The sequence below is a fragment of the Scyliorhinus torazame genome, unplaced genomic scaffold, assembly GCF_047496885.1.
Source record: "Scyliorhinus torazame isolate Kashiwa2021f unplaced genomic scaffold, sScyTor2.1 scaffold_397, whole genome shotgun sequence".
NCBI classification, from domain to species: domain Eukaryota; kingdom Metazoa; phylum Chordata; class Chondrichthyes; order Carcharhiniformes; family Scyliorhinidae; genus Scyliorhinus; species Scyliorhinus torazame.
Window position 1 is genome coordinate 121,700 of NW_027308124.1, and position 25,277 is coordinate 146,976.

Sequence of the window (25,277 nt, forward strand, 5' to 3'; positions counted from 1 at the left end):
CGCGCTGTTTTCAATGTCCCGGCTTTCTCTCCTCTCGCGCTGTTTTCAATGTCCCAGCTCACTCTCCACTCGTTTTCAATGTCCCGGCTTTCTCTCCTCTCGCGCTGTTTTCAATGTCCCGGCTTTCTCTCCTCTCGCGCTGTTTTCGCTGTCCCGGAAATGTTGCAGCTATACAACACTCTGGTGCGGCCGCATTTGGAGTATTGCGTGCAATTCTGGTCGCCACATTATTGGAAGGATGTGGAAGCATTGGAAAGGGTGCAGAGGAGATTTACCAGAATGTTGCCTGGTATGGAGGGAAGATCTTATGAGGAAAGGCTGAGGGACTTGAGGCTGTTTTCGTTAGAGAGAAGAAGGTTCAGAGGTGACTTAATTGAGGCATACAAGATGATCAGAGGATTGGATAGGGTGGACAGTGAGAGCCTTTTTCCTCGGATGGTGATGTCTAGCATGAGGGGACGTACCTTTAAATTGAGGGGAGATAGATATAAGACAGATGTCAGAGGTAGGTTCTTTGCTCAGAGAGTAGTAAGGGCATGGAATGCCCTGCCTGCAACAGTAGTGAACTCGCCAACACTAAGGACATTCAAATGATCATTGGATAGACATATGGACAATACGGGAATAGTGTAGATGGGCTTTGGAGTGGTTTCACAGGTCGGCGCAACATCGAGGGCCGAAGGGCCTGGACTGCGCTGTAATGTTCTATGTTCTATGCTGCAAGTTCACCCACCTTATTCCAGATGCTCCTGGCGTTGAAGTAGACACACTTCAAACACCTTCCTGCCTGCCGGTACACTCCTGCGACCTTGAAACCTTACTCATAACCTCCCTACTCTCAACCTCCTGCACACGGAGCTACATTTCAGGTTCCCATCCACCTGCTGAATTAGTTTAAATCCTCCCAAGGAGCATTAGCAAATTTCCCCTCCAGGATATTGGTAGCCCTCTGGTTCAAGTGTAGACCATCCCGTTTGTCGAGGTCTCACCTACCCCAGAATAAGCCCCAATTATTCAGGTAACTGAATCCCTCCCTCCTGCACCATCCCTGTAGCCACGTGTTCAACTCGCTCCCTATTCCTCGTCTCGCTAGCACGTGGCATGGGTAACAACCCAGAGATAATAACTCTGTTTGTTCAAGCTCTAAGATTCCACCCTAGCTCCCTGAATACCTGCCTTACATCCCCATCCCTTTTCCTACCTATGTCGTTGGTGCCTATGTGGACAACGACTTGGGGCTGCTCCCTGTAGCCAGTTAAAATGGCTAACTCCCGATTTAGAATGGCCAACCCCGATTTAAAATGGCGAACGGAAAAGGCTGATGGGAAAATCAGCCAACAGGACTAAAACATGCAGCTGCAGGTAAAACTGTGTATTCGCCTCTGGGAAGGCCAGACAAGATTGATACCTGCAGCCATCAGCACAACAAAACACCATCTGAATATTAACGAGCAATCCCCGGGAACAATGTGCAACATTTTAGACACAAAGCCAACCCAGACCTTTTGACGCCAACAGGAGCCTACACAAAGGGAGGTGAACGATCACCCCAAGACCGCCCATCGATCAAGGAATCGCTCCAGCATTGGAGAATATCGAACCAAGTGATTGGGACAAAGTCCAATCACTTGGAACCAGGTACAGGGTCCGCCCCGAAAGGCGGGAAGCCCCTGGGGACTAGAAGTATAGAGTCCAAGTTCAAATCGACCCTTCTTCACCCTGCTGCAACCCCTGCTGCCTTCTGCTGACCTTCTGCAACAACCGCTCAAATCGTAAGTCTTACTTCAATGCTCGCTACGAGACAGGTGCTCCTAGCTATCGAACTGTACCAGCTTCGAATCCCGCAGGCTCAGAACCCAAACGAAAGGCCATTCGTTTCCCTGACCTGGTGGGCCATTTACAAGTTAAGTATTGGCCTGTTAGTTGTAGGAAGTAGCTTAGAAGTAGAATTTATGCATGAGTATTGATTACTGTATATAATAAATGTGCGTTGATTTAACTCTTACTAAGCGGTGTGTTGGATTATTGATCATTACTCGGACTTGAACCACGTGGCGGTATCAGAATGATACCTGGCGACTCAAGAGCAAAGGTTATAAAACAGAGCAATTAAACTAAGGCTAAAGTTAGCAGCAACATCCCCCTCCCCTTAAGGATCCCGAAAACACGATCCGAGACAACACGGACCGTGGCACCTCTCTCTCGTTCCCACAGAATCTCCTATCTGTCCCCCTAACTATGGAGTCCCCAATTACTAATGCTCTACTCCTCTCTCCCCTTCCCTTCTGAGCAACAGGGACAGACGCTGTGCCAGAGACCTGTACCCCATGGCTTACCCCTGGTAAATCCCCCCCCACCAGTATCCAAAGCGGTATACTTGCTCCTAAGGGGAACGGCCACAGGGGATCTCTGTACTGACTGCTTCCTCCCAATGGGTGCACTTCCCACAAGTGAAATCAGCAGGGACACTGACAGTGTCCCTCACCTCAAACATTCTGCATGTGTGTCTTGTGTGTGTTAGGGTAGAGGGTGGGATGATAAAGGGCGGGGGGGGGGGGGGGATAATAGGTTAGTTGGCTGATATTTTATTACTTTCATTGCAAGTCTTAACTCTCTTGTTATAAATAAAGTTTTTTCTCTGTTTCACTTACAAATCTGGGGCAGGATTCTCCAATCCTGTGGCAGTGTCCACGCCATCGTAAACGCTGTCACGTTTTATGACGGCGGGAACGGGCCGCTGCCAGGACTAATTCTGGCCCCTACAATGGCCAGCACGGGCACGGCACTGGAGCGGTTCATGCCGCTCCAGCTGCCGATCCTGGCGTGAACTGTGCGCCAGCACCAACACGAGCATGCACAATGGCCTCCTTCAACGCGCTGGCCCCAACGCAACATGGCGCAGGGCTACAGGGGCCGGCGCGTAGGAAAGGAGGCCCGAGCCAGAGAGGCCGGCCCGCCGACCGGTGGGCCCCGATCGCGGGCCAGGCCACATTGGAGGTCCCCCCACCGGTGTCGGACCCCCCCTTCCCCCCCACAGGCCGCCCCCTGACCCTTCCACGCCGAATTCCCGCCGGCTGTGAGCAGGTTAGAACGGCGCCAGCGGGATTTCATTTTTTCTCACGGCCGCTCGGCCCATCTGGGCCGGAGAATCGGTGGGCCCGCCGCGCAGGGTGTCATCATGTAAATTGGGGGCTTATCCAGGATTTGAAACATTAGACGGCGAATTTGGATTGCACCGTAAAGTATAAAGTGTCACCGCATTTGTAGTGATATAATAGGATGGCTATGGAAGCTGCTAAGCATTTTCTTCAGGTGGGCGAGTTAACTCTGATTTACTTACTGGGGCTTCGCAAAGACAAACTTTGAGTTGGCAGGTGAATTACAAATGGAGGCACCAGCTAGATCTACGAAGGCAGAGATAGTAGATGCGCTTGCTAAACATTTAAATTTGATGGGAGCACAGAAGAGCCATTGAGATAATGTAGCATCAGGGACATCTTGTGGTGGAGAAATGAAGCTGGAGAGAGTTTGGTTGCAGTTAGAGCATGAAAGAGAATTTTACAAAATAGAGATGGAAACGAAGAGAGAGGACAAAGAAAATAAGAGGAAAGAGAAAGAGTGTGAGGAAAGAGACAGAAAGGGAGAGATAATTCCAACTGAGGGTACTGGAGATAGATGGGAAGCTGCCAAAACTTAAAGGGGAGCCTAGTCCTGGAACAGAACTCCATGGTGATATGTTTAATTTTATATAGAGTCTGCTATTGAAGAGAATTGGAAACTTTGTTTCGGGCGTTTGAGAAAATAGTAATCCAAATGGAGTGACCAAAAGCAAAGTGGACCTTACTCCCTGCAGGGTAAATTGATGGGGCGGGCACAGGAGGTTTATGCTGTCTTGACAGAGCTGGATTCCAAGGATTATGAAATAGTGAAAAAGGCGATTCTGGATGCATATGAATTGGTTCCTGAAGCATATAGGCAAAAATTTAGGAATTTGAGGAGACAGCCGGGACAGACTTATGCAGAATTTCAAAGGGTTCAGCAGATTTATTTTCATAGATGGGTACAGGCATTTGGAGTTGAGACTACCTATTAGGCTTTGCGAGAAGTCATACTTTTAGAGCAGTTTAAAAATTCCTTACCTTCTATAATAAGAACACATGCTGAGCATCAGAGGGTACAAACTGCTAGGCAGGCAGCGATTATGCCTGACGATTATGAGCTAATCCATAAATTTAAACCTTTGTTCCATCACCCCCATAATTTTGAAAAGGATAGGAAGTGGGAGAGTGAGAGGAAAGCAGGGAGCCAAGGTAGAGAATGGATAGCTGGGAAGGCCCCAAGATCTGCTCCTCAGCCCAGAAAGGAAGACACTGGGGGTGGAGGTGAAACTAGGAAGCCTCGGTGTCACCATTGTAACAAGGTGGGACACGTTCATTCAGCATGTTGGAAGTTGCAGTGGGCAAGCCCATGGGACTTGTGGGGGTTAATAGGGAGGATTCGGAAAAGGGAGTGAGTGGAGGATGCCGCGGCGCACACTGCAGCATTAACTGGACTTCGGGGGCCGGAGGTGAACACTATTGTGGGAGCAGGTGTGAGGAATGAAGTAGATAAGAGATATGACAGTTTTGCGTCTAAGCGGAAGATCACCCAATTTTCCTCAACTAATGTAGCCAAACCCATAACAATTGTAAGGGATACAGGGGCTACTCAAAATCTCGTATTGGAGAAGGATTTGGTCCCCCCCCCCGCCCAGAGAGCTCAGTGGAAGCTGAGGTATTTGTGAATGCGCTAGGTGGAAGCTGTATCCCAGTTCCATTGTATAAAGTGCAATTGGAGTATGATTTAGTGTCAGGTCCAGTAGTTGTGAGTGGTTAAGGCAAGATTTTTCAAACTCAGGGTCGCGAGCAGGTGGCAGGAGGATCGCGGAATGATCGGCTGCGGCATTCCTGATTGCGGGGGAGCGCCCAATGGCTGCGACCGGCTTTCTAAAATGCCAGCCGCAATCGGCTTTTAGGGAGAGAATGCTGGCCGCAACTGCCAGAAGCTGGAGCATTTTGCCTTGCTCCATCCAATTGGCACCTAGATTATTCAATGGGTGATTAGCTTTCCTAATGTCACATCCGGCACCCCATTGTTCCGCTGACCAATAGGAGAAGGCGGGTGCGGTACTTCCTGCAATAGGAATGTTGGAGCTCGGGGCCTGTGAAGGACATGGAGAGAGGCCAAGTGACGTTTGTGTGAGGGTTGAGAATGGTGGGTCATGATGCTGGTTCACTGGCTTGCACAAGTACTTCAATGCCTATACCATCACAGGGAGGAGGAACTATGTGATAGCTACATATACAGGGATTGCAGCAATTTGTTTGTTCTTCAAACTGAGATCCACGAAAAAGGCACCAGGTGCAATCACAAAAAATAAATGATTTGTGGGCTCTTCCCTGGGGCAAGGCAAGTGAAATTTAAGGACCAGCATGTGAAATCTGTGAATGTTTGAAACCTTTGCAATCGTGTCACTATAATTGTGTATTATAATTTATCAGTCTTCACAAAAATAATTCATGGGACTCCATGTACTGTCTAAAAAAAAAGAAAATGCCGTCCGCATGTATGCCCCCTCAGGCGGATCCGGCAGTGTGCAGGCGCTGTGCTCAGCGGGGCAGACTGCCACCACCTGACGTCAAGACCAAATTTCTTTTTTAAAACGGCAGTATCTTCCCACCAGAAGCGGCAGCAGAGTGCAGGGCATGTGCCCAGCACGTACATTGACGTCATGCGATCTGTACTTTGGCCACATAATCACGGAGGAGAGATTCCTCCATTTTCTAGCTGCCAGCAAACAAGCAACATGAGTGTATGAAGAACTGGAGCTGGAACAGTGGGCCAGAGACACAAACAAGCCAGGATCTTACAACTGAATCTGCTGGAGAGTTTCTCAGGAGAGTTCATGGCAGGGCAAAGCAGTGCTGGTGTGAGCTCCAGGGCCTCTCATGAACAACCCATTACGAAGCTGAAATTGGGAACAAAGCAGTATAAAATGATTTCTTAAGGTATGGCTTTATTAATTGTGCCAATGCAAATCAGAATGCACAGCCCATGTGTGCTAAATGCAGAGAGTAATTGCAAATTAAAGATTAAAAATTGGTTAATTCACTTGTGTTGGGACTCCAGGGCCAATGGGACTGGAATTGACCACGCACTCGCCCCCCGGGGTGTCGTAATAATTTGTGAAGACAGAAGCAAAGTGTGAATTTAGTTTCGCAGCCATTAATTTTTTCTCCGTTATGAATTCACCCGTTTCTGACTAAGGGGCTTACAAGCTTTTTATATCAATCTTTTTCTCTTTACATACCTACAGAAACGTCAGTTTTTATGTTCCTCGCTAACTTACTTTCGTACTGTATTTTCCCATTTTCAATCAATCCCTTGGTCTGTCTTTGTTGAATTTTAAACTGTTCCCAATCCTCAGGTCTATTGCTTTTTCTTGCTAATTTGTATGCCTCTTCTTTAAATCGAATACAATTTCTAATTGTAAGTCATGGTTTGACCACCGTTCCCTTTCTACGCTTGCACCAAATAGGAATAAACTTTTGGAGTTCGCCTATTCATTCCTTGAATGCCTGCCATTTGTAGCCACCTAAAATGGCTGATTCCCGATTAATTTGGCCAAAACCCGATATAAAATGGCTAACCGAAAAGGCTGATGGGAAAAGCAGCCAACAGGACACAAACGGACAGCTGCAGACAGAATAGCGTATTCGGCTCTGGGGAAGTCGGCCCAGATTGATACCTGCGACTATTAGCAGCACATCAACACAGACATCTGCAGTTTAATCGGCTATCCCCGGGAACAATTCCAACATATTAGCAATTGAATGCCGGGCCAGACCTCTCGGCGCCTATCGTGGTCGAAACAAAGACAGGTGAACAACCACCCCCCCGATCGAGGAATCGCCCCATTATTGGAGCATATCGAACCCAGTGATTGGGAACAGGTCCAATCACTTGGGACTCAGGGTCAAGGGCCGCCCCGAGAGGCGGGAAGCCCCTGGGCCCTATAAATTGAGGGGCCAAGTTCAGATCTCTCTCTCTCTCCCTTCTTCTCCTGCTCGCAACCTTCGCAAGAACATCGACCAGAAACTGTAAGTTTGACTCCAGCGATCGCTACCCGTTAGAGACTCCTAGCCATCGACCCGTATCAGTCTTTGAATCCCGCAGGCCAGACCCAATTCGATAAACCATTTGTTTCCCTGACCTGGTGGGCCATCCCCAAAAGTTAAGTATTGGCCAGTAGTGGTAGGTTTTGATATAGGCAGTAGGATTATTGTGTAAGTATTTATTGCTGTACATAATAAATGACCGTTGATTTCAATCTTACTAAGCGGTGTGCTGACTTATTAATCATAACTCGAGCTTGAACCACGTGGCGGTATCCGAAAGATACCTGGCGACTCGTGAGCAAAGGTGAGGGTTTAAACTAGTATGGCAGGGGGGTGGGCACGGGAGCAATAGGTCAGAAGGTGAGAGCATTGAGGGAGAACTAGGGAATAGGGACAGTGTGGCTCTGAGGCAGAGCAGACAGGGAGAAGTTGCTGAACACAGCGGGTCTGGTGGCCTGAAGTGCATATGTTTTAATGCAAGAAGTATTACGGGTAAGGCAGATGAACTTAGAGCTTGGATTAGTACTTGGAACTATGATGTTGTTGCCATTACAGAGACCTGGTTGAGGGAAGGGCAGGATTGGCAGCTAAACATTCCAGGATTTAGATGTTTCAGGCGGGATAGAGGGGGATGTAAAAGGGGAGGCGGAGTTGCGCTACTGGTTCGGGAGAATATCAAGCTGTACTGCGAGAGGACACCTCAGAGGGCAGTGAGGCTATATGGGTAGAGATCTGGAATAAGAAGGGTGCAGTCACAATGTTGGGGGTTTACTACAGGCCTCCCAACAGCCAGCGGGAGATAGAGGAGCAGATAGGTAGACAGATTTTGGAAAAGAGTAAAAACAACAGGGTTGTGGTGATGGGAGACTTCAACTTCCCCAATATTGACTGGGACTCACTTAGTGCCAGGGGCTTAGGCGGGGCGGAGTTTGTAAGGAGCATCCAGGAGGGCTTCTTAAAACAATATGTAGACAGTCCAACTAGGGAAGGGGCGGTACTGGACCTGGTATTGGGGAATGAGCCCGGCCAGGTGGTAGATGTTTCAGTAGGGGAGCATTTCGGTAACAATGACCACAATTCAGTAAGTTTTAAAGTACTGGTGGACAAGGATAAGAGTGGTCCTAGGATGAATGTGCTAAATTGGGGGAAGGCTAATTATAACAATATTAGGCGGGAACTGAAGAACATAGATTGGGGGCGGATGTTTGAGGGCAAATCAACATCTGACATGTGGGAGGCTTTCAAGTGGCAGTTGAAAGGAATTCAGGACCGGCATGTTCCTGTGAGGAAGAAGGATAAATACGGCAATTTTCGGGAACCTTGGATGACGAGAGATATTGTAGGCCTCGTCAAAAAGAAAAAGGAGGAATTTGTCAGGGCTAAAAGGCTGGGAACAGACGAAGCCTGCGTGGAATATAAGGAAAGTAGGAAGGGACTTAAGCAAGGAGTCAGAAGGGCTAGAAGGGGTCACGAAAAGTCATTGGCAAATAGGGTTAAGGAAAATCCCAAGGCTTTTTACACGTACATAAAAAGCAAGAGGGTAGCCAGGGAAAGGGTTGGCTCACTGAAGGATAGGCAAGGGAATCTATGTGTGGAGCCAGAGGAAATGGGCGAGGTACTAAATGAATACTTTGCATCAGTATTCACCAAAGAGAAGAAATTGGTAGATGTTGAGTCTGGAGAAGGGTGTGTAGATAGCCTAGGTCACATTGAGATCCAAAAAGACGAGGTGTTGGGTGTCTTAAAAAATATTAAGGTAGATAAGTCCCCGGGGCCTGATGGGATCTACCCCAGAATACTGAAGGAGGCTGGAGAGGAAATTGCTGAGGCCTTGACAGAAATCTTTGGATCCTCGCTGTCTTCAGGGGATGTCCCGGAGGACTGGAGAATAGCCAATGTTGTTCCTCTGTTTAAGAAGGGTAGCAAGGATAATCCCGGGAACTACAGGCCGGTGAGCCTTACTTCAGTGGTAGGGAAATTACTGGAGAGAATTCTTCGAGACAGGATCTACTCCCATTTGGAAGCAAATGGACGTATTAGTGAGAGGCAGCACGGTTTTGTGAAGGGGAGGTCGTGTCTCACTAACTTGATAGAGTTTTTCGAGGAGGTCACTAAGATGATTGATGCAGGTAGGGCAGTGGATGTTGTCTATATGGACTTCAGTAAGGCCTTTGACAAGGTCCCTCATGGTAGACTAGTACAAAAGGTGAAGTCACACGGGATTAGGGGTGAGCTGGCAAGGTGGATACAGAACTGGCTAGGCCATAGAAGGCAGAGAGTAGCAATGGAAGGATGCTTTTCTCATTGGAGGGCTGTGACCAGTGGTGTTCCACAGGGATCAGTGCTGGGACCTTTGCTCTTTCTAGTATATATAAATGATTTGGAGGAAAATGTAACTGGTCTGATTAGTAAGTTTGCAGACGACACAAAGGTTGGTGGAATTGCAGATAGCGATGAGGGCTGTCGGAGGATACAGCAGGATTTAGATTGTTTGGAGACTTGGGCGGAGAGATGGCAGATGGAGTTTAATCCGGACAAATGTGAGGTAATGCATTTTGGAAGGCCTAATGCAGGTAGGGAATATACAGTGAATGGTAGAACCCTCAAGAGTATTGAAAGTCAAAGAGATCTAGGAGTACAGGTCCACAGGTCACTGAAAGGGGCAACACAGGTGGATAAGGTAGTCAAGAAGGCATACGGCATGCTTGCCTTCATTGGCCGGGGCATTGAGTATAAGAATTGGCAAGTCATGTTGCAGCTGTATAGAACCTTAGTTAGGCCACACTTGGAGTATAGTGTTCAATTCTGGTCGCCACACTACCAGAAGGATGTGGAGGCTTTAGAGAGGGTGCAGAAGAGATTTACCAGAATGTTGCCTGGTATGGAGGGCATTAGCTATGAGGAGCGGTTGAATAAACTCGGTTTGTTCTCACTGGAACGAAGGAGGTTGAGGGGAGACCTGATAGAGGTATACAAAATTATGAGGGGCATAGACAGAGGGGTAGTCAGTGGCTTTTCCCCAGGGTAGAGGGGTCAATTACTAGGGGGCATAGGTTTAAGGTGAGAGGGGCAAGGTTTAGAGTAGATGTACGAGGCAAGTTTTTTACGCAGAGGGTAGTGGGTGCCTGGAACTCGCTACCGGAGGAGGTGGTGGAAGCAGGGACGATAGTGACATTTAAGGGGCATCTTGACAAATACATGAATAGGATGGGAATAGAGGGATACGGACCCAGGAAGTGTAGAAGATTGTAGTTTAGTCGGGCAGCATGGTCGGCACGGGCTTGGAGGGCCGAAGAGCCTGTTCCTGTGCTGTACATTTCTTTGTTCTTTGTTTGTTCTTTTGTGACATAATCAGAGATAATAAAACTAAGGCTAATAAGAGCAACATAATTGGCGACTCCGCCGGGACCCGATATAGAAGTGGAAAACCACTCCGGGAGAACCCCAGAAATTTGAATAGAATCCAATTGGAAACAAAAACAAAAAAAAAACCACAAGTGTTCAAGCGGTTCTGGTTAATAATTCACAATTCGGAAGTGTGTGTATGCATGCGTAACTAACAGGGTTATAAGGTAAAACTGATAGATTTTGTTGCGTCAAAACTGTCGGAAGTCGGTATTTTCGGAAATTAGCGCAAGCCGTACCCGCATCTACGACACCACCTTAGCCCCCTGTTCCAAATTTGAACTAAGCAAGCAGATAAGAGAGATGGCCATGCAGGCAATGCAACGCCTCATGAACCCCGAAGAATTTGCGGTCGCACCGATCAGCAGCATTAAAGTGGGACAGTGTCCCATTTGGGAAGTGGAAATTCGGAAATTTTTACAGGGCAAAGGATGGCCCGTGTGGAGCGGTTTCTGTAATAATGACGACTCAGGTCCCGGGAGTATAGGGCATACTTGGTGGGAGAACATGAGCGAAATTCATAAGAAGAGCTTAGCAAAAGCGCGCAAGCCGATGGCAATCGTGTCCTGTATAGCACAATTGCGAGGCACAGAGCAGGTCGTCAGGACACTTCGGAAAGAAATAGAAGGCATACATCGTATGAGTAAAATCGATGTATGCGAGATGGAGAAAGAGAACCTGGAATTGAAAAGGCAGTTAGAAGCCAAGGACGAAGAGATGGCTGACGCCAAACGGGGTCACCAGTCTTGTCTGGCGCATTTAAGCAGTTTTCAATCCCAATATGAGAAGGCTTATCAGGACATGCAGCGTGCAGTCCTCCTTAAGAAAGAGACAGAGAAGCAGGTGGAGACGCTACAGAAGCAATGTAGTGATCTCAAGGCAGCCTTGAGAGCGCTCCACGCTGCAACCACGGAACAAAGGCAGAGTACCATAGACCACGCGAAGTGCCGAAAGCAAATTGCAGACCTGCAATCAATGCTTTCTGTCCAAAAAGGATTCCAAGAAACCTTTGGGGAAAAATTAGACCAGGAAGACGGCCCTGATTGGGAAGAATTACAGGAAACAGCGCAGAGATATGTTCAGGGAACATGTGCGCAGGGAAAGCCCCAAAGGAGGAAAGCACTCCCACCCCCCACACAGCAGGTAGTTCAGGCTCCCATGAACCCTGTAACAACCCACCGCACAGCCACAGCAGACGAGGCGGAAGTCCTATATTCCACCCCCCTCACAGTGACCCAATTACGGGACGCGTGTGCTAAAATCACACCATTCCTCCCCGCTTCAGACCCACACCATTTCTTTGCCACCGTCAAACACCAGGCGACCTTGTACGGCCTGAATGTGAAAGAGCAGGGAAAGCTCACGATCCTCAGCTTAGACCCATCGGTCGCAGCAGCCCTTCCCGACCCACAGAATGTAGGAGGAGGCACCCTTGCAGAAATGCATACCGCGATCCTGGATGCAATCGGGTATAACCGGGGCGACCCGGTAGATGGCCTAAATAAGTGCAGACAGAAAAAGTCGGAACACCCCACAGCGTTCGCAGGTCGCTTGTGGATTCACTTTGAAGCCGTTTTTGGAAACGTAGACCGTGCCCATTTGTCCGCAGACAGTATGGCCAAATGGACCCGCACTCTTATCTCCCATGCCGCGGAAGCAGGACAGACTGCCTGTAGTAATTATGACCCCTCGGAGGAGGCTCATAATGAGAAGTGGGTGGTCAAAAGATTGTCCCGCATTTGGGAACAGTCGGCTCACAATAAACCCGCCGCTAGAACCCCCGCGGAAAAACAAGCCGCCGCAGACGTGCAGGCAGTAAGAACCACTCTTCACAACCCTGCCTGGGTAAACGAGGGAAAGAGCAGCCCCCCAGCAAAATCGCAAGAATGCTACAATTGCGGACAGTTGGGACATTTTGCCAAAGAATGCAATGCCCCTAAAAAGCCACAGAGAGCCCAACAGACATGAACTCTCAATAAGAAAAAGTCAGAGCCCATACATACCGTTAGCGCCCAGTCGGATCAGACAGACTTGACCGGAACGGACTGACGGTGTACAGGCTCCCCCAGTTGGGTCTACGATACCCTTTGGGATAGGTCAGGATGACCCGTAGTCACAGCGAAAATTAGGGGACAGCCGAACGAGCTTCTCTAGGACACAGGAGGGTCCCGCACCACCTTAAATTGCTTCACCCTGGACTTCCGGGTGCGGCGATGACCAGCTAAGTCGCACGTTTCGGCAGCTCCCGGTGGAACGGACTTTTGGGCTCTTGATAGGAGCCCCAACGGCAATTTTAACGGCTAAAAACACCGTGCGGTAAACCAGAAGGGTGTTCCCCCTGGACACGGATGGAAAAAGGAGAGGAAAGTGGCCGGATTGCAGCGGATCCTTTGGAACAACGGCAAGGAAGGCAAGCAGAAACCAAGATGGCGTCGGAAGGTGGCAGTTTCATATGGGGCCCTGAACAACAAGAGTTCTTGAAATGCTGCGTGGAGGAGATAAAAAAGGAAATGAAGAAAGAGTTGTTGGCCCCGATACTACAGGCGATCGAAGGGCTGAAAGAGGAACAAAAGACCCAGGAGCAGGAGCTTCGGGTCGTGAAGGCGAAAGCAGCCGAGAATGAGAACGATATACAGGGCCTGGTGGTGAAGTCGGAGATACAGGAGGCACACCAGAAACGATGTGTGGAGAGGTTGGAGGCACTGGAAAACAACGCAAGGAGGAACAACCTGAGGATTCTTGGCCTTCCTGAAGGTGTGGAGGGGGCGGACGTCGGGGCATATGTGAGCACGATGCTGCACTCGTTAATGGAAGCGGAGGCCCCGACGGGTCCGTTGGAGGTGGAGGGAGCGTACCGAGTTATGGTGCGACGATCGAGAGCAGGAGAAACTCCCAGAGCCATAGTGGTGAGATTCCTCCGTTTTAAGGATAGAGAAATGGTCCTTAGATGGGCGAAGAAAACTCGGTGCAGTAAATGGGAGAACGCGGTGATCCGCGTTTATCAAGACTGGAGTGCGGAGGTGGCGAGAAGGAGGGCGAGCTTTAATCGGGCCAAGGCGGTACTTCACAAAAGGAAGATAAAATTTGGAATGCTGCAACCGGCAAGACTGTGGGTCACATATCAAGGGAGGCACCACTACTTTGAGACGGCGGATGAAGCGTGGACTTTTATTGTAGAAGAAAAATTGGAATGAGTGGATTATGAAAAAGAACGTTTGGACAAAGTGGTGGGGCGAATGGGGGGGGCGAAGAGGGGTTTTATGTTCTAATCCTGCGGTATGGTAACTTTTCTTTCTCCCACAGGTGGTGATGGGGGGAGGTGGGGAGGGAGAGGAGATGGGGCGTTGGCCATGGGAGGCGGGGCCGAGGGAGAGGCGCGGGCTTGGTTCCCGCGCGATGATAATTATGGCGGGCATAGAGAAGCAGGAAGGAGGGGGCGTCGCACGGTGCGAGCCGTGGTCACGGGGGGAAGCCGAGGTCAGCCAGAGTTTGCTGACTTCTGGGAGCAACATGGGGGGAGTAATTACGCTAGCGGGGGGTCTAGCGGGGGGGGGTGGGAGGGGGGAATTACTGGGTTGCTGCTGCTGGGGAAAGGGGGGAGTGGGTACGGGAGAGGATGGGCGGGGGGGGCACCGCCTGGGGGAGATACAGCTGCGTGGGAACTGGGTGAGAAGCTGGAAAAAGATGATGGCTAACCGGCATGGGGGGGGTGGGAAGCCCCCCAACTCGGCTGATCACGTGGAACGTGAGAGGGCTCAACGGGCCGATAAAGAGGGCACGAGTACTCGCACACCTTAAGAAACCTAAAGCAGATGTGGTTATGTTACAGGAAACGCACCTGAAACTGATAGACCAGGTTAGGCTGCGCAAAGGATGGGTGGGGCAGGTGTTCCATTCGGGGCTGGATGCGAAAAACAGGGGGGTGGCTAAATTAGTGGGGAAGCGGGTAATGTTCGAGGCAAAGACTATAGTGGCGGATAACGGGGGCAGATACGTGATGGTGAGTGGCAAATTACAGGGAGAGATGGTGGTTTTGGTAAACGTGTATGCCCCGAACTGGGATGATGCCAACTTTATGAGGCGAATGCTAGGACGCATCCCGGACCGAGAGACGGGAAAGCTGATAATGGGGGGAGACTTTAACACGGTGTTGGAACCAAGGCTGGATAGGTCGAAGTCCAGGACTGGTAGGAGGCTGGCAGCAGCCAAGGTGCTTAAGGATTTTATGGAGCAGATGGGAGGTGTGGACCCGTGGAGATTCAGTAGACCTAGTAGTAAGGAGTTCTCGTTTTTCTCCTATGTCCATAAAGTCTATTCGCGCATAGACTTTTTTGTGTTGGGTAGGGCATTGATCCCGAAGGTGAGGGGAACGGAATATACGGCTATAGCCATTTCGGATCATGCCCCACACTGGGTAGACTTGGAGATAGGGGAGGAAACAGGAGGGCGCCCACCCTGGAGAATGGACATGGGACTAATGGCGGATGAGGGGGTGTGCCTAAGGGTGAGGGGATGTATTGAAAAGTACTTGGAACTCAATGACAATGGGGAGGTTCAGGTGGGAGTGATCTGGGAGGCGTTGAAGGCGGTGGTTAGGGGGGAGCTGATATCAATAAGGGCACATAAAGGGAAGCAGGAGAGTAAGGAACGGGAGCGGTTGCTGCAAGAACTTTTGAGGGTGGACAGACAATATGCGGAAGCACCGGAGGAGGGACTGTACAGGGAAAGGCAAAGGCTGCATGTGGAATTTGACTTGCGGACTACAGGCACTGCAGAGGCACAATGGAGGAAGGCGCAGGGTGTACAGTATGAATATGGAGAGAAGGCGAGCAGATTGCTGGCACACCAATTGAGGAAAAGGGGAGCAGCGAGGGAAATAGGGGGAGTGAGGGATGAGGAAGGAGAGATGGAGCGGGGAGCGGAGAGAGTGAATGAAGTGTTCAAGACATTTTATAAAAAATTGGATGAAGCTCAACCCCCGGATGGGAGGGAGAGAATGATGGATTTTTTGGATCGGCTGGAAATTCCCAAGGTGGAAGAGCAGGAAAGGGTGGGACTGGGAGCACAGATCACGGTAGAAGAAGTGGTGAAAGGAATTAGGAACATGCAGACGGGAAAGGCCCCGGGACCGGACGGATTCCCAGTTGAATTTTACAGAAAATATTTGGACTTGCTCGCCCCGGTACTGACGAGGACCTTTAACGAGGCAAAGGAAAGGGGACAACTACCCCCGACTATGTCTGAAGCAACGATATCGCTTCTCTTAAAGAAGGAAAAGGATCCGCTACAATGCGGGTCCTACAGACCAATTTCCCTCCTAAATGTGGATGCCAAGGTCCTGGCCAAGGTAATGGCAATGAGAATAGAGGAATGTGTCCCGGGGGTGGTTCACGAGGACCAAACTGGGTTTGTGAAGGGGAGACAGCTGAATACGAATATACGGAGGCTGTTAGGGGTAATGATGATGGCCCCACCAGAGGGTGAAACGGAGATAGTAGTGGCGATGGATGCCGAGAAAGCATTTGATAGAGTGGAATGGGATTATCTGTGGGAGGTGTTGAGGAGATTTGGTTTTGGAGAGGGGTATGTTAGATGGGTGCAGCTGTTGTATAGGGCCCCAGTGGCGAGTGTGGTCACGAATGGACGGGGATCTGCATATTTTCGGCTCCATAGAGGGACAAGGCAGGGATGTCCTCTGTCCCCATTACTGTTTGCACTGGCGATTGAGCCCCTGGCGATAGCGCTGAGAGGTTCCAAGAGATGGAGGGGAATACTTAGGGGAGGAGAAGAACACCGGGTATCTTTATATGCGGATGATCTGCTACTATATGTGGCGGATCCGGCGGAGGGGATGCCAGAAATAATGCGGATACTTGGGGAGTTTGGGGATTTTTCAGGGTATAAATTGAACATGGGGAAGAGTGAGCTGTTTGTGGTGCATCCAGGGGAGCAGAGTAGAGAAATAGAAGACCTACCGTTGAGGAAGGTAACAAGAGACTTTCGTTACCTGGGGATCCAGATAGCTAAGAATTGGGACACATTGCACAGGCTAAATTTAACGCGGTTGGTGGAACAGATGGAGGAAGATTTCAAGAGATGGGATATGGTAGCACTGTCAATGGCAGGGAGGGTGCAGGCAGTTAAGATGGTGGTCCTCCCGAGATTCCTCTTTGTGTTTCAGTGCCTCCCGGTGGTGATCACGAAGGCTTTTTTTAAAAGGATAGAAAAGAGCATCATGGGTTTTGTTTGGGCCGGGAAGACTCCGAGAGTGAGGAAGGGATTCTTACAGCGTAGTAGGGATAGGGGGGGGCTGGCACTACCGAGCCTAAGTGAGTATTATTGGGCCGCTAATATTTCAATGGTGAGTAAGTGGATGGGAGAGGAGGAAGGAGCGGCGTGGAAGAGATTAGAGAGGGCGTCCTGTAGGGGGACCAGCCTGCAGGCTATGGTGACAGCCCCATTGCCGTTCTCACCGAGGAACTACACCACGAGCCCGGTGGTGGTAGCTACACTGAAGATTTGGGGACAGTGGAGACGACATAGGGGAAAGACCGGAGCATTGGGGGGGTCCCCGATAAGAAACAACCATAGGTTTGCCCCGGGGGGGATGGATGGGGGATATGGAATGTGGCAAAGAGCAGGAATAACGCAACTGAAAGATCTATTTGTGGATGGGAAGTTCGCAAGTCTGGGAGCGCTGACCGAGAAATATGGGTTGCCCCAAGGGAATGCATTCAGGTACATGCAATTGAGGGCTTTTGCGAGGCAACAGGTGAGGGAATTCCCGCAGCTCCCGACACAAGAGGTGCAGGACAGAGTCATCTCAAAGAAATGGGTGGGGGATGGTAAGGTGTCGGATATATATAGGGAAATGAGGGACGAAGGGGAGACTATGGTGGACGAACTAAAAGGGAAATGGGAAGAAGAGCTAGGGGAGGAGATCGAGGAGGGGCTGTGGGCAGATGCCCTAAACAGGGTAAACTCGTCGTCCTCGTGCGCCAGGCTAAGCCTGATTCAGTTTAAGGTATTACACAGGGCACATATGACTGGAACACGGCTCAGTAAATTTTTTGGGGTGGAGGATAGGTGTGCGAGGTGCTCGAGAAGCCCAGCGAATCATACCCATATGTTTTGGTCATGCCCGACACTACAGGGGTTTTGGGTGGGGGTGACAAAGGCGCTTTCAAAAGTAGTAGGAGTCCGGGTCGAACCAAGCTGGGGGTTGGCTATATTTGGGGTTGCACAAGAGCCGGGAGTGCAGGAGGCGAGAGAGGCCGATGTTTTGGCCTTTGCGTCCCTAGTAGCCCGGCGCAGGATATTGCTAATGTGGAAAGAAGCCAAGCCCCCGGGGGTGGAGACCTGGATAAATGATATGGTGGGGTTCATAAAGCTAGAGCGGATTAAGTTCGTCCTAAGGGGGTCGGCTCAAGGGTTCACCAGGCGGTGGCAACCGTTCGTCGAATATCTTGCGGAAAGATAGATGGGGGAAAAAAAGAAGGCAGCAGCAGCAGCCCAGGACTTGGGGGGGGGGGGAGAGGATGGGGGGGGGGGGGAGGGGATGGGGGGGGGGGGGGGGGGGGGGGTGGCCTGAGACAAGGCAGTTGCCAATTAGGGCTAGTTTTTATTTTTGTTATTTAATATTTATTTATTTGTTGTTTTTTGTTTATATAAAAAAGGTCATTATTATCTGTATTGTTATAATGTTGTGTAAAGGATGCACAATGTACTGTGTTGGTTGACCAAAAATTTTCAATAAAATATTTATTTAAAAAAAAAAAATTGCTTCACCCTTGGTAAGGACACGTGGCCCACTACAGCCACTATCACCCTCAGCGGCTTCACAGGCCACTCACAGCAAGGACACATCACAACCCCTGTACCCATCCAAATCGGAACCATTAACACAAAACACCCCATCGTTTTAGTCGACCTGCCCCCAACAGCAGAGCACATTTTGGGGATCGACTTCATGAATTCCCACCACCTCTCTTTCGATCCAGTCAACCAGTGCGTCTGGAAGATGGCGAAATCAGCTAGAGCTCCCGCAACGCTCAATATAGGGGACTATGTGAACAAAATTAGCGCAGTAGGCGAGTTTTGGTTCAATCCCACCACACTCAGCACGGACCGACAGGTTAGGGCAGTCCTCCAAAAAAACAGGGCAGCATTCGCGACCCACAAACACGACTGTGGACGGATGACTGGCTCCGTACAAATAACAGGACCGGACCCTAGACCCCAAAAGCAGTACGGATTCCCCCTAGAAGCAGAGGGAGAAATCCTAAAGGTTATAGAAAGTTTACTAGAACAGGGCGTCCTAAGATCGGTAGCCTCAACTAATAATGCCCCGATTTGGCCAGTCAGGAAGCCCGACGGATCATGGCGCTTGACCATTGATTATCGGGAACTCAATAAAGTCACCCCCGTAGCAGCCCCCACCGTTGCAACAAGTCCCGAGACCATGCTCAAACAGGGACTCCATGCGCGATATTTCACGGTTTCGGACGTCAGTAATGGATTCTGGTCCATTCCATTGGCAAAGGCGCGCCAGTACAAATTTGCCTTCACTTTCAGAGCGCAGCAGTACACGTGGCTGCCACAAGGCTTCCACAACTCCCCCTCCATTTTCCACCGACAGCTGGCAAATGGACAAGCGAAATTTTCTCGCCCCGAATGTCTGGTACAGTATGTAGACGATCTACTACTGCAGACAGACACAAAGGAAGAGCACGTTGAGCTTCTGTCCGTACTCCTGGAATTACTACATTCCATTGGCTGTAAAGTCAACCCCAAAAAGGCCCAGGTATTGGAAGAAAAAATGGTATATTTGGGTACTATTATCACACACGGCAAACGCGAGATCGAGCACAAAAGAATTGACTCGATCGCTAAATTGCCCCTTCCCCAAAACGTTTCAGCCCTCCGGTCGTTTTTAGGACTGGTTGGCTACTGCCGAAACCACATTGACGGTTTCGCCAGCAAGGCAGCGCCCCTCTCAGACCTCCTAAAGAAAGGAGCCCCCTGGGAATGGCTTCCGCAGCATACGGATGCTGTGGAATCATTAAAACAGGCACTCATAGCCGCCCCCGCACTACAAGTTCCAGACCCGCTTTCCCCTTACGCAATAGAGGTGGCGACCACCCTTTCAGCCGTGCTCCTGCAGGAACGGCATGACCAGCTAAGACCCGTGGCTTATGCCTCCCGAATTTTAGATGCTGTGGAGCAGGGATTCTCAGCCTGTGAGAGGCACCTGCTCGCAGTTTTCTGGGCAGTCCAGTACTTTTCATACATTACCGGACTGAACCCCATCACCATTTTGACCGAGCACACCCCCACCCAACTTTTACTAGACGGACGACTTAAAGACGGTACCGTCAGCCAAATCCGCGCTGCTAGGTGGACCCTTCTCTTACAAGGACGGGACATCACAGTCAAACGGACCAAAACACACACATACTTAGCAGACAATCTACAGTACCCCAGAACCCTCCATGAGTGTGAAATCATCTCGCCCCACCATAATACAGGCCCCTTTATAGCTAAAACACCCCCCAGAAAATTAGCTACTCCATCTCAGAGCCCCCCTCACCCGGACACGTGTGACCCCATTAGGATCTATGTGGATGGATCTTCCACAGTCTTGGACGGGCAACGCATAACAGGTTGTGGGATTTATGTTGAGGACGCGCAGGGACGCGCCCTCGAGGAGATAGCATTAAAACTCCCCGGACACTTAGGCGCGCAGGCAGCAGAGCTTGCGGCCATCGCTTACATTATAGAGCACCCTGATTCCTTCCCCAGCCCAGCAGACATATATTCAGACAGTCTATACGTCTGCAACAGCCTCACCAAATTTCTGCCCCTCTGGGAAACAAGAGGATTTGTTTCCGCGGATGGGAAACCCCTCCCCTCAGCCCCATTACTCCGCCATATTCTGCAAAAAGCCAAGGACAGGACTTTTGGTATTATAAAAGTCCGCAGCCACCATCGTTCCTCCCCCCCCCCTGGAAATGTAAAAGCTGACGCACTGGCTAAGGCAGGATCCAGGCATGGGTATTTCTGGAAGCCCCCCGAAAGCACCCCAGTGAGCGCGCCAGTGAGTGCAGTTCAGGTCACGCAGACTAGGATCGAAGATCTAGTAGAGGCCCAGAAGCAGGAAAGCGCTCTCACTGAGATCGTGAAAGCGAAGTCTCCAGCCGCATACGAGAGTTTCAGAAATACGATAACCACACATGACGGTGTGGTGTTGAAAGACACCCTTTATGTAGTTCCGAAGCAGGATAGGAACCAATTAATCTGTTTATTCCATGACGGTCATGGACACCAGGGAATCGATCCCACCGCAGCCCACCTCAAACAGCTTTGTTGGTGGCCAAATCTGAAAGAGGATGTATCCCATTACATTGAGAATTGCCTCATCTGCGCACAGAACAACCCAGATAGATATGCCAAAAAGGCACAACTCAGCCACACCCGACCCGTTAACGGTCCCTGGACTAACCTCCAGATCGATTTTATAGGTCTATTGCCCCCTTGCAGGTATGGCTATGAATATGTTCTGGTGGTCATAGACACTTTTACAAAGTGGGTGGAAGCATTTCCAGCCCGCACCAACACCGCGAAAACCACAGCCAAAATCCTAACCCACCACATCTTCACAAGATGGGGACTACCCGCAGTATTGAATCGGACCAAGGTTCTCACTTTACGGGACGGGTCATGCAGAATGTCCTCACGATATTCGGCATAACCCAAAAATGTCACATTGCGTACCACCCACAGTCGAGTAGTATAGTGGAGCGCATGAATCGGACTCGAAAAAGCACCCTCCGATAAATGGTCCAGCAGAACAACACCACTTGGGATTCTGTCCTCCCCTTTGCGCTGATGTTTTTGCGTAACACTATTTCCACCTCCACAGGTTACATCCCACACACCCTCATGACCAGACGCCCCATGAAAGGGATAGAGTACTTGTTGGGTTTAGACCTGACCAGCCCTGAAGTTACGGCCCTCACCCACGAGAAAGCCGTTGAGCAATTACTTGCGAATGTAAAAACGGCTCAGTTAGCAGCCGCTGTTAAACTGGGCACTAAAAGAAAACAGAGCAAGGCCTGTTTTGATAAGGCAGTACATGCAACGGAGTATAATATAGGACAACAAGTGATGTTGTCTGTGTATAACCCCAGCACATTTCTGTCTCCGAAATACTCGGGTCCGTACTCCATTACGGATAAAGTCAGCCCATCGGTATATAAAGTCAAATACCCAAATGGTCAGACTGCGTGGTTTCACATAAACCAGTTAAAGGCTTATGGAGCACAGTCAAACCACGCCCACCACGTCATGCTTGACGCAGCAGACCACCCCCCGCCCACAGCCAACGTAACCACACCAACCCCCGCCACGTCCAGCCCAGACACGGACTCGCCCCCGACTCCACCCCCAAAATTTACACTCTGCCCCAGAATGCCCACAGACTGCAGCAGCGGAGACAGCGACTGTGACTCTGACGATAGCCACAGCACGCCTCCCTGCTATCCTGGACCCACACCCAGCAACTCTGAGTTCGACTCCAGTGATCCCTTCCTGATCACTTTCCTAAACAAACCACACCACCGACCACCGAACCATACGGACAATCCCCACACAGCTCGACAAAACCCATTGGCACCGCGACAACTCCTACAGACTCGTCCGCAAGGACGAAAGCAACCCCAACTCACACCACGCAGCCCTCTCAACATTAATTCACTCCAGAGTTTGGCACCCGGGAGAAGGGGATGACCTCGAGTCAGACCCCCAATCCGCCAACCCCTTTGCGACCCTGTTCGCAACAGAGAACTGAGGTGTCCACATGATGATTTAAAGGAGACACTTGGGGAAAAGTGTTGTCCTTCCTGATGGAACCTGCAGGATGTTTTATGTTGTTTGTATGTGTTGTTTAAGTGTTGTTCGTCCGACAGGAGAATGTTTCTCACCGTCACACACCCATTCACCTGAAACCTTTTAGCTCTTTCCAACGGACACCCACCGCGGCCAGACGCTTGTTCAGCGGTACCAACTTGTCCACAGATACCTGGTCAACAGACCAGATGCTTGTTCAGCGGAACTAGCTTATCTGCAGATACCTGGTGAGCAGACCACACGCTCGTTCAGAGGAACTAGCTTTTCAGCTGGTACTAGTTCGAGTGCCAGATGCCCGATCTGATTTGACGGGAGAATCACAGCAGCAACCCCACCATGATGACTACATTTTTGCCCGTTCTTGTCGGTTGCTCAGGCAGTGGAGAAACGGCGTGAGACCTGCCCTGCCTGGGGACCCCCCTGCTGGTCAAAAACGCACAGGTAGGGGACATACGGTATTGGTAGCCGTCCTACCCGGGGACTCCATCCAAATCTTACCCGTCGCGGCCCATACGCACCTCATTCGACCTTTTCCTTTCAAAACAGTTTCATTTATTTAGGCGACCCTTGGGTTGCTGCCTCATGCTATTTACATCCAGGAACATTTGGATGATAAACTTAGCACTGGTCCACCATTGGGAAGTGTGCCGTGTCCTAACATTTGTTTTGAAAAAAAAATGGGGGAGTCACAGATAGTGACCAATTATAAGGCCCCAAGAAGGACAGACACACTAACACACCGGATATTATACCAAGGTAGTTACAGATACTATGCTTGTTTTACAGAACTCCAGAAGCTCCAGGACCAGAGAAAAACAGAGAACACAAAGAAAGACAAAGAAAGAGGACAGTCATTAGGACTTCGTTCATCGTGCTCAACACTCTTTTGATGAACATTGGGTTGCGCGGAAACGCGGACTCCATCACTTCAAACCCCGCTGCCGTTAATGTTTCACTGCCCCGCAGTACCGAGGGCCCAGTCACCAGCCACGCTGCATTATCCTGGTGTGCCAAGTTCATAACCTGGTATTCCCTGTCTTACGTAATTGAAGCACTGTTAGCGTTGGCAATACTCTGCTGTGTAGTGCAGACTATGCGCCTCCGCAAATGGAGAAGGAGAGCGTACCGCGCTCGAACCCCGGTATATCGGATCCGATCCCCTATATTCGAATATGACCAGACCCCAGCGACCTATAAAACCATAATAATAAAACATGCACTTGCGTTTTTCTGTAAATAAAAAAGTGTACAAAACCCCAGTAACAGAAAATGTATGATCCTGCGCTTGACTGCCAAGCCAGGAAAGAGTATATTGAATGTTATAATTGGAACATGGAACATGGAAAAATACAGCACAGAAAATTTGTTGTTGTATGTTTTAGAAAGATAGGATGATGCAATGCTTGATGAGTGTATTTAGGTAAAATTAGAGGTTCCAAATTTCTATTTTGTAGATACATGCTGCTGCCTGACATAGCGCCCTCAAGAATTGTTTAGGTAAATTTTTGTGCATAGCTAGGGTCAGAGTAGTGGCCATGTAGGAGGTGTCCCCCCGGTCAGGGAACGGAGAAGGACAAAATTTATGTGATCCTTCACGCTTCGCATTAGGATCACAAGGAGGGAATGTAGCCACCTAAAATGGCTGATTCCCGATTAATTTGGCCAAAACCAGATATAAAATGGCTAACCGAAAAGGCTGATGGGAAAAGCAGCCAACAGGACACAAACGGACAGCTGCAGACGGAATAGCGTATTCGGCTCTGGGGAAGTCGGCCCAGATCGATACCTGCGACTATTAGCAGCACATCAACACAGACATCTGCAGTTTAATCGGCTATCCCCGGGAACAATTGCAACATATTAGCAATTGAATGCCGGACCAGACCTCTCGGCGCCTGCAGTGGCCGAAACAAAGACAGGTGAACGACCACCCCCCGATCGAGGAATCGCCCCATTATTGGAGCATATCGAACCCAGTGATTGGGAACAAGTCCAATCACTTGGGACTCAGGGTCAAGGGCCTCCCCGAGAGGCGGGAAGCCCCTGGGCCCTATAAATTGAGGGGCCAAGTTCAGATCTCTCTCTCTCCCTTCTTCTCCTGCTCGCAACCTTCGCAACAACATCGACCAGAAACTGTAAGTTTGACTCCAGCGATCGCTACCCGATAGAGACTCCTAGCCATCGACCCGTATCAGCCTTTGAATCCCGCAGGCCAGACCCAATCCGATAAACCATTTGTTTCCCTGACCTGATGGGCCATCCCCAAAAGTTAAGTATTGGCCAGTAGTGGTAGGTTTTGATATCGACAGTAGGATTATTGTGTAAGTATTTATCGCTGTACATAATAAATGACCGTTGATTTCAATCTTACTAAGCGGTGCTTAGTAAGATTGAAATCGAGCTTGAACCACGTGGCGGTATCCGAAAGATACCTGGCGACTCGTGAGCAAAGGTGACATAATCAGAGCTAATAAAACTAAGGCTAAGAAGAGCAACACATTGTACCTCAGATTGCACCTTGATCGATGTAGACAACTCAAATACCATTGCACCATTTGCAATGATCATTTTGAAATGACTGTAATGTTTTTTTGACTGCATTGAAGCACCTCAGAATGCAACATGATCTATGTAAAAAACAAAAATTATTGCACTGTGTGTTTGGCCATTTTGAAATGTTTTTAATGTTCTTTCAGATATTTTACAAATAAAGTATATATTGAAACAAAAATTTGTTCAGCAGATTGACTACTCAGGAACGAGCTTCTGTACATGGGACTTACGAAGCAACTGATGTTATGAGTATAA

The 25,277-nt window shown here is 49.7% G+C and overlaps 1 protein-coding gene across 1 annotated transcript in view; it reads right to left on the bottom strand.

Moving 5' to 3' along the window:
- Nucleotides 1–430: 430 nt before the first annotated feature.
- LOC140406272 (tRNA selenocysteine 1-associated protein 1-like) overlaps nucleotides 431–25,277 on the bottom strand; it is a 67,333-nt gene continuing 42,486 nt past the window's right edge. Inside the window, exon 6 of the mRNA XM_072494382.1 lies at nucleotides 431–464. Coding sequence (XP_072350483.1) covers nucleotides 446–464 — 19 coding nt within the window. The 3' untranslated portion in view covers nucleotides 431–445. The remainder of the gene's footprint in view (nucleotides 465–25,277) is intronic.